Here is a 10,390-nt window from a genome sequence, read left to right as displayed (position 1 = left end):
TCATGATGGCACCTAGTCTCCGTGACTAGGTAAGCCTAACACTTGCGGAAACATAATAATTGCGGAAAAATAGAATACCATATTTAATTATCTAAAAAGGAAATTGTACTGAATGCTGCTCGACATATACGACTCAATATCTCAAGACTAAAACAATCCCAAAACCCGGAAACTCACGGGAAAACACAGGCTACAGAATATGTATAGTGAGGCTCCAAACTCCAGAATATCTAACAAATGGAAGGAAAGAGAACTAAGTACTAAAGATGGAATAAAGAGGGAGACTCGTCGGTCTGCGGACGCAACAGATCTACCTCGAAGTCTCCGTAGTCCTCCTGCCTCACTGATAGTGCGCCTGAGTAGAGGTACCTGGATCTGCACATGAAAACATACGCAAAAGAGGCGTGAGTACACCATAACGGTACTCAGCAAGTGCCAAGCCTAACCTCGGTTGGGTAGTGACGAGGAAGGTCAGGGCCCTACTGAGGTTAAATAAAATATAAAGATGACAAGATAAGATAAACAGTGCAATTGAGAATCTACAATAAGAATCTATAGAGGATAATAAGAGTACAATAACGGAAATAGAGGTGAAAGCAAACCACAAGGGAAGTAGTCGGGGATCTCTAAGTATCCCGAGGATCTCTTAGCATCCTCAATATGTACTAGGGATCTCTTGGTATCCCGAGGATCTCTCGGTATCCTCAATTTACGTGCTAGGGATCTCTTTGTATCCCGAGGATCTCTCGGTATCCTCAATATATGCCAGGGATCTCTTGGTATCCCGATGATCTCTTGGTATCCTCAATATATATGCGAGGGGATCTCCCGGGAATCTAGCACATAGTCCCAAAGTAAATGTGCAGGGGGAATCTCCAGGGAATCTAACCCGTAGTCCCAATTTAAAACACAGAGCAGCAACACAAGAATATTAAATTAAACGCTAATTCCGTACCAAGTAAACATTTACTTCTAGCCTAACATGCTTCACATAATGCAATTCAGGCAATTTAAGCAAATAGGCAATTAAGTCAACTAAACATCCCTTTCTAGACTAGCAACATGCTAAATTCACAAGTAGAATAAAACAAGAAAAGAACTCAATTGAAATACTTAAGGAAAAACCGGATTTTCAACAATTAGCTCAAGTACGCGCTCGTCACTTCACGTACAGGGCATTTCAATTATCAAATATAGCACATCCTAAGGGGAAAGGTCCCCCACACAAGGTTAGACAAACCACTTACCTCGAATGCTCCAAACTCAACTCACTCTTCTAGAATAGCTTTACCCCTCAAATTCACCACCCAACCGCTCGAATCTAGTCACAAATTACTTGAATGCATTAATAAATACTATTGGAACTAACCCCAATGCATAAAAATAGTTTTTACAAGGTCTTTTCCCCAAAAAAGGTCGAAAATGCCCCCGGGCCCATATGGTCGAAACTCGAGGTTCGGACCAAAACTCGGTTACCCATTCCCCCATGAATCCAAATATATGCTTAGTGTTGAAATCGGACCTCAATTTGAGGTTCAACTCCCCAAATTTAAGAAAAACCTAAGTTCTAACCAAAACCCCCAGTTCCCATTTATGAAAATCCTTGATTCAAGTTGAAATCATATTAAAAGATGTCAAGGAATAAAGAAATTATGTTAGAAATCACTTACCAATCGTTTTGGAGAAGAAAGGTTGTTTGGAAAATCGACTCTTAGGTTTTGGGTTTTTGAAAAGTGGAAAAATGACCAAAAATCCCTAGTTTATATACTTTGCTGGGGGCTAGCGCGGACCGCGCAGAAATGTACGGCGGCCGCGCCGAGAGAGGGAAGAAGTGGGCTTTCTCTGAACCCACCCAGCGCGAACCGCACTAATTTGGTGCGCGGGCGCGCTGAACGACCCTCTGAACTCCACCACGCGGACCGCACAGAAAAGCACCGCGACCGTGTGGCTGCCAGCGCGGACCGCGCGGAAATGACCGCGGCCGCACTGGGTCCTGCAACATCTGAACCTGCATTTTGAAGCTTAAGATCTCCCGGGCCCCACTCAAAACTCACCCGAGCCCTCGGGGCTCCAAACCAAACATTCATATGATCTCGAAAACACTTTACAGACTTACTCGTGCGATCAAATCGCCAAAATAACATCATATACATAGGATAAAGCCTCAAAACTCATGGTTCTCTTTCAACTTTCATAAAACTCAAATTCCCCATTTTAAGTCCGAAACACGTCATATGACGTCCGTTTTTAGCCAAACTTTACAGATAGTGCTTAAAACATATTTAAGACTCGTATCGGGTGTCGGAACCAAAATACGAGCCCGGTACCACAGTTTTCTGATAAATTTTCTTCTTTATTTTCCTTAATAAATTTCAGGAAACAATTTCACACAAAAATTCATTTCTCGGGCTTAGCACCTCGGAATTTGATTCCGAGCACACGCCCAAGTCCCATATTTTTCTACGGATCCTCCAGGACCGTCGAATCACAGGTCTGGGTCCGTTTACCCAAAATGTTGACCTATGTCAATATTATGCATATTAATATCAAAATTCATCAAATTTCTCACATAATTCGCATATTTCAACATAAAAGCTTTCCGGCTACGCACCCGGACTGTGCATGCAAATCGAGGCAACTAAAAAGCGAGGTTTTCAATGTCTCGGAATCACGGAACAAGGAAGAACTACGGTGATGACCCTTTGGGTCGTCACACACTAAGTGTGAAAAAACAGATCGAAGATATTGATTCACATCTTCTTTTCGGATTTTGATTTCACTGTTGTTTTCAGATTTTGATTTCACTGTTATTTTGATTTTGATTTCGGAGCTAAACTTCTGAATTTTAGCTGAAAATTCTAATCTAGGTTTGGAGATCTGGAGATCTAGAGGTTTCATTTCGAAAAATCTGTTACAGCTATATACTGTTGAAATTTCGAACACTGTTGATTTTGAACACTATTGAAATTTGCATTGTTGAGATTCAATTTTAGACATAAAAGTGATTATAACTTCAAAATCATGGAAAATATTCCAATTCTGCTGCAGCATAGTGGAGAATGGGATGATAACAATAATTTCATAAATTTTCATGTTGATGCAGTTCTAATAAAGACCTCTTGGAAATTTGAACAACTTCTCAGAGAAATTGCAAAGCAACTGCAAAAGGACAGTAAAACAATAGTTATTCAGTATGCTATTGCTCAAGGATATCCACCAATTACAATTTGCAGCGATATAAGTGTTAGTGTTTACATGGAATTGAAAAAATCAAGTGCAGAGATGACAACACTTCCCCTGTGTGTGTCGTTTGCTAAAAATACTATAGCTGCAAGTACCTCCAGTTTCGATGTTGCTCCAATTTCATCAGAAATTGCACAATTTGAAAGCACTGATATGATTACTACGTTTGATGTGCAAGAAGGAGATGACGCCATTTTAGAACTTGATGATGCAAACATCATAACTGATCAATTTCATCAAAATGTTGAAAAAGGACAAATTTATGAAGACAAGAACCTGCTGGCTCTCGTTATGAAACAATATGCCGTTAGAGAAAAATGTCAATATCGGGTTCATAAATCATGCCCAAGAAGGTCCGTGTGCATGTTTTCAAGTAAAAAACTATGTGATACTTATATACTATATAAGTATGCTAAATCAGTATACTATGCGAGTATGGAATTGTATTGGTTTGTCTGTGTTTTTTATCAGTGATACTGGTATAGTATATAAGTATGCTATATCAGTATACTATGCGAGTATATAACTGTATTGGTTTGTCTTTGTTATTATCAGTAAAACATAATACCAATATAGTATATATGTATGCTAAATCAGTATACTATGTGAGTATAGAATTGTGCTGCTTTGTCTATATTTTTTATCAGCAAAATATGATACTGATACAGTATATAAGTATACCAACAAAGTATACCATGTGAGTATATAATTGTACGGATTTTTGTGTGTGTTTTTTATCAATAAAACATGATACATAACTGTATTTGTATTATAAACAGGTATATCCTTGAATGCGTGGATGAAAGATGCACTTGGAGACTTAAAGCATCAAGCCTGCGAGCATTAAATCTTTTCAAAGTGACGGATTTCAATTCTGTCCACAGTTGTTTAACTGATAAGAGATTTTGTTCACAAAAGCAAGCTGTCTCAGCTTTTGTTGCAGCTGTGGTACAAGATAAACTTGTTGACCCGAAAACCATATATACACCAACAGATATCCAGAGAGACATCCAAAAAGCATATGGTATGGACTTAAGCTACATGCAAGCATGGAGATCAAAAGAAAAAGCAATGCAATTATTGAGACGATCACCAAGTGAGTCATACAAAAAAATGCCAACATATCTTTATATGTTAGAGTACGCTAACCCAGGATCAGTGACACGACTACACACTGAAGGAGATGGGAGCTTCTTGTATGCATTCATAGCTATATATGCATCGATTAGAGGATGGGTCTATTATAGGCCAACAATTGTAGTTGATGGAAGTTTTTTAAAGTCAACATATAGAGGGACCATACTCACGGCTTCCACGCAAGACGCAGAGGGTAAGAATACAATCCAATTACATTCAGTTAAAGAAAGAAAAAATATTTTCAAATATATATGATACCACTATGGTATACAAGTATACCAACAGAGTATATAGTTGTTTTGCTACACACCTGCGTGTACCTATAACTATACTACTATATGAAATACTAAATTAATATTTTGTGTACAATCCAATTACATTCAGTTAAAGAAACAAAAAATATTTTCAAATATTATATGATACCAGTATGGTATACAAGTATACCAACAGAGTATATAGTTGTTTTGCTACACACCTGCGCGTACCTATAACTATACTACTATATGAAATACTAAATTAATATTTTGTGTACAATCCAATTACATTCAGTTAAAGAAACAAAAAATATTTTCAAATATTATATGATACCAGTATGGTATACAAGTATACCAACAGAGTATATAGTTGTTTTGCTACACACCTGCACCTACCTATGACTATACTACTATATGAAATGCTAAATTAATATAGTGTGTTGTAAAGAAACCTATGGACAAAGAGAGGGAATGTGCATTGAATCAGACATGCATGATGCTATATGGAAAGCAACTTCAATTGTCTATCTAGAAGTCCCTCATTGTGCATGTATGTTCCATCTGTGGAACAACATAAAGACAAACTTCAGGAAGAGCCAAAAACAAATCAAAGAAGTATATTTTGCGTTAGCAAGAGCATACACTGTTGAAGAATTCAACATGCATATGGCAGAGTTAGAAGCTATTGATAGTAGAGTGAAAACATATCTGATGGATATTGGATATGATAAATGGTCCTGGGCGCATTCCAAGGCAAATAGAACCATGACCATGACATCGAATATTGCGGAATCAGTAAATGCAGCAAACAAGCACGCAAGAGACCTCCCAGTTGTGAATTTGCTTGACTTTATGACAACATTGATTCAAAAATGGAATTACACCAATCGGAAGGATGCAGTGGAATCATTTATGAAGATTGGTGCAAAGTATGAAAAAATATTGGCAGATAATACTATCTTATCATAGACGATGACGGTATGCATTTTCAAAATCATAAAAATACTGCATGTACTGTATTTTTACTTTTTTACCTTAGTGATTTCACTAAACAACTGAATATTATTATTTAAATAATACTATTACTTCATATAGCTAATGACTTTTCTTAATTAAAATTATACTAGGTGTTGCCATCAACTGAATTCTTACATTTAGTAATTGATGGCCAAACAAGAAATGTGGTGCGCCTACATGAAAGAAACTACACTTGTAGGAGGTTTCAGCTAGACGATATTCCATGTCCACATGCAATGGCAGTTATACAAAAATTCCATATGGATCCATACAAGTATTGCTCGGATTACTACAGCATAGACTACTTGCTGAAAACATATGAGATACCAGTAAATCCATTGCCTGATGAAACAACGTGGCAAATTCCAGAACATGTCTCTTCGCAGGTGGTACTGCCACCAAAAGGAAAAATCAAACCAGGAAGACCTAAAAAGAAGAGAGGCATAAGAGACTGGGAAGGAAATACAGTTACATGTGCACTATGCGGGAGAAAAGGACACAACCGGAGAACATGCCGAAATATTCCAAAGAGAGATTGATATAATGCTTCAATATTTTTATAGAACTCATATATCGTAGAATCATAGCATTTGAATTGCAAAAAAATAAAATGCATTTCTTGCACTAGACATATATTTGGTATGATGATTCTTTGAGAAATTACTTTTTGGCAACAAATTTATATGGCTACTTGTATTTTCAATAAGAATCTATTTATTTTCTATTTTAGTATATAAAAGTGGGATGCATTTACATCTAGTTGCTGCAGGAAAAAAGATGCTAAAATATATACGTGATACCCAAGTGGTATATCTGTATACCTTATTGGTATATTTGTATATCTTATTAGTATCATAATATGTGCAAAAATAGAAGTGGTGCTGCAAATGCAACATTTGTACATACTTTGTTAACAAAATGGGCACGCTTTGCAGCTCATGTCTGTATTGAAGTATAACAAATTGGAAGTCATTTACATGCAGTTATTGTACATCATCAGGTACATTAATACAAGGTGATACCCAAATGTTATATTTGTATACCTCGCTGGTATATAGTGGTATTGCACTAATATGGCAAAAACAAAATATGCGCAGAAATACAAATGGAGCACCAGATACAACGTGATACCAAAATGCGCATGCTTTGCAACTCATGTCAGTACTTACATCTAGTTGCTGAAGGAAAAAAGGTGAGTCAAATACAACGTGATACCCAAATGGTATACCAGTATACCTGATTGGTATATAGTTCTACTACACTAATACACCATCTATGCTAAAACTACAGATGAACATTAAAGCTTAGACCATCATCACATTCGAAAGCAGATCATTTAACTTCTGTCACAACTACTTTGTATATTGTTGGAAGTGTTTGCTTCATCTGCCCCTAATTTTCACTTGCAGAATCCATTAAACCTTACCCTCTAGCAAAGGAATGAACCTCGGCATCCTAATAAACTAACAACTTTATGGAAGAAGCCTAAGAAAAGCCTAATAAAACAAGCTGAAATCAGAAACAAAATCAGCAAATTTTCAGCATCAAGAGACATAACTAAACTGATAACCCCCATGTACTTGAAGAAATCTATACCACATATTCTGAACCAGAATAATTAAATATGATAAAAGAAACATTAGCAGCTGGAAATATTTTATAAAGGCACAAGTTTCCTATAGTCTTGAATCAACAGAAGGTCATTTACTACTAATAATACCATACTTCACCAAAAACTATTAAAATCCTGCAAAGTTTTCATGATACGATTAACTAAAACCAAAAAGAGACCTATACTACTTCTTGCGTTTCTTTCCACGAGTCTTTTTAGGTGCTACTGGAGCCTCAGATTCACTTGATTCGCCATGCAACTGCTTATTCCTCCCATAGTGCCACAACAATATACCAAATCTAGCTCGAAGACCATCCACATCAAAATTGGCAACAGGGATTGGAAGATCTTCAATAATATACTCAGCAAAGCAAGCAACATATACTCCACAATCTCTGAAATAAAACAAATGAATATACTATAAAAATCAATTAGAAGTGAAAATGTTAATATGAATGAGGAAAACAAAGTAAAAAAAAGTAACTATTCTTACGAATTTTGTTGTGTTGGCAGATTTGTAATCAGTTCAATCTCAAAAGGATCAATCAACTTCTTTCCCATGTGCAGACCATTTTTTACTACAATGTCACTTCTTTGGTTATAAAATTCAGTACTAACTAGAAATAGGGGGATCAACACAGCATAAGCCTCTGCCACTTTTTGAATAGCTTTTTTGTGCTTTCGACTATGTAGCGAGTCATATACGTAAAAACATCTCTTGTGGAATGACACACACCACAATATCCAATGCCAAATTTCTACCAAATTAATTGGAAAAAATGGCATGATCAACCTGGTGCCATGGAGTGTTGCAATGCATCCTAAATCCTTTCATGCACTCCATGATATCGTCTGATCTATCAGTCAAATGATCTTGTTTCCCACCTTTTACAAATTCTGTGAAAACCCTTTGAATGATATTATTAAAAAGAGTATTTGAAAACCATATTTCGCCTTCTTCCTAAGATAGTAGAATATAATATTCAAGTGCTGCAAAAAAGAAAGGAAGAAAACATGACTACCACTAACAATATGAATGAACTACTACAACAACAAAAATAAAAAGCAGTACACATACCGAACTAGAGAGCGGCCTGCTAGAATAGTTTAAGATATGGAAAAATGTCTTATCATCAATCTGTTCAACTTCAAAGTCAAAACAAGGCTCTAGCTTTTGATCACCAGGTAAATACACTTCCTTATTTCGTATAAAATAAGATATGGATAAGAAATATAACAACAAACATTAAAAAAATGAAAACAAAAGTACATGGAAACGAATACGCACTCTCCCAATTGCATGTTTGCTTCAACAAAGTTTGAGAATGCAGTCGTAAGCTTAAAATCAACAGTCTCTGAAATTTCATTTACAAATGGAAATCTTCCTTTGATAACCTTCGAGGATCCCCCGACTGCACTAATACCAGATTGCCAGTCATTCCTATACGGCGACTGTTTTACAGCTGCGGGGCGCCTTCTCCGTGCGAAAATTGCAGGAGTAGTTTCAACGTCTGTTTGTATCTGGACAATACTTCTTGATACCGACTGATCAGGTTTAGACTTATTTACAGCATGAGTTGTCAGTTCATTTCCAGATTGATTTACATTACGTCTCTCTCCTTGTGTAATGGCAACAATTAGATCAAGTTGAGAATCAGTATATTCAAAATCAGAATCCAAATGAAGATCACCCCTGTGTCGGCATGGAGCTTAAATTAGAAAATGCTAGTGAATAAATAAATATACAAAGTTAAGAAATTTAGAAAAAAAGAATGAAAAGTTATATATAGAAGACATTACCAGAAGGCAAATTCACATTACTGCCACCAACATCCACTTGACCAACACCATCAACCCGACATGCTGAACACATAAATCCATTATCAGCATCACTACTTAAATAAAAATTAAAAAACTATCAAGAACCTATCATTTACATACTAACTACAGAATTAGTAACATCAACATCGTACCCTGTGGAGCAGTATTAGACTAAATAACAACATTTGCTCGTGTCTGTACAGGGATTCCTGATGGCAGCGGAGCAGGACCCGACTTTTTAACATCATGAGATGACTGCTTATATGTTGCTTGTTGTGTAATGATGGTGATTTGATCAATTGCAGATGCAGACAGTTCAAAGTTAGAATCTAAGCCAAAATCATCATTAACTACACCATCACTTGCTGTGACGTTCTTCACATTGACACCAGTGGCACCTCCATCTTGACCAGCCCCACCAAAACCAGATACTAAACATATAAAAGTATAAGCAAGAGTACTATTTTCAAAAAACAACAGCAAAAAAAAATCAATCAAATCTGTGATTTACATACTAGAAGGCGCTTTGGGCGTGCTATCTCCAAGAACTACAGGATCATTCCCAACGTGGCCACTTTCAAACTGGTCATAATCATTATGCATCTCACGAAAGTCAGGATCATTATCCTGTTGCTTATGCTGAAAATGAGAAACTAACAATTTTAGTATTATGTATATTACAAGAATACTATGTGCACTAAAAGTAAAGAATGGAATAGTATCCTATAAGCATATATTGCATCTTTGAACAATATACTATAGCATTATATTATATAAAAGATCAATACTGCTGAATTTCCCTATGGTTTTCATTGACTGCCTACCAATCGCTGCAAGCACCTCCTCAAACTTGGTCTCTACAAAAAGCTTCAAAGCTGGTAACTCCTTCATTACCTCAGCATTGGTAGGTTGGGAATCACCTCCAGTACTTTCATGCATACTTTGTCTTTGGTAATTGAGTGCCAAAAACCTGAAAGCTATCGGGCTGACTGTCAGTGCACTCAACTTCAATTTCAAAGTTTAGACCACGCACATCAAATAGTTGCTTCTCATCATCAGTTGGGGTGATGTTCTTTAGCTGCAATTATTAAGCACACTAGTTAGAAATAGAAATGATAATAAAGTATGGAAAGATAAAAGATCTCTATTACCATATGATACCAATATAGTATACATGTATACCAACAGAGTATATCACTGAACTGGGATATAGTATACATGGTACCAATATAATATACATGTATACCAATAGAGTATATCACTGAACTGGGATATTGCTACAACTGTGACTAAACTACTGTACCAA

General features: G+C 36.4%; 2 protein-coding genes across 2 annotated transcripts; both read left to right on the top strand.

Moving 5' to 3' along the window:
- Positions 1 to 3,021: 3,021 nt before the first annotated feature.
- Positions 3,022 to 5,603, top strand: LOC138877517 (uncharacterized). The gene is made up of 3 exons (XM_070157130.1): positions 3,022 to 3,596; positions 4,023 to 4,573; positions 5,071 to 5,603. The coding sequence occupies exons 1-3, from the start codon at positions 3,022 to 3,024 to the stop codon at positions 5,601 to 5,603; spliced, it is 1,659 nt and encodes a 552-aa protein (XP_070013231.1).
- Positions 5,604 to 5,606: 3 nt separating this feature from the next.
- On the top strand, positions 5,607 to 6,190 carry LOC138877516 (uncharacterized). Its single transcript, XM_070157129.1, has 2 exons — positions 5,607 to 5,612; positions 5,762 to 6,190. The coding sequence occupies exons 1-2, from the start codon at positions 5,607 to 5,609 to the stop codon at positions 6,188 to 6,190; spliced, it is 435 nt and encodes a 144-aa protein (XP_070013230.1).
- The last annotated feature ends 4,200 nt before the right edge of the window (positions 6,191 to 10,390 follow it).

Source organism: Nicotiana sylvestris, chromosome 9 (genome assembly GCF_000393655.2).
Source record: "Nicotiana sylvestris chromosome 9, ASM39365v2, whole genome shotgun sequence".
Classification (NCBI taxonomy): domain Eukaryota; kingdom Viridiplantae; phylum Streptophyta; class Magnoliopsida; order Solanales; family Solanaceae; genus Nicotiana; species Nicotiana sylvestris.
This window is presented reverse-complemented; position numbering and strand designations above follow the sequence as displayed.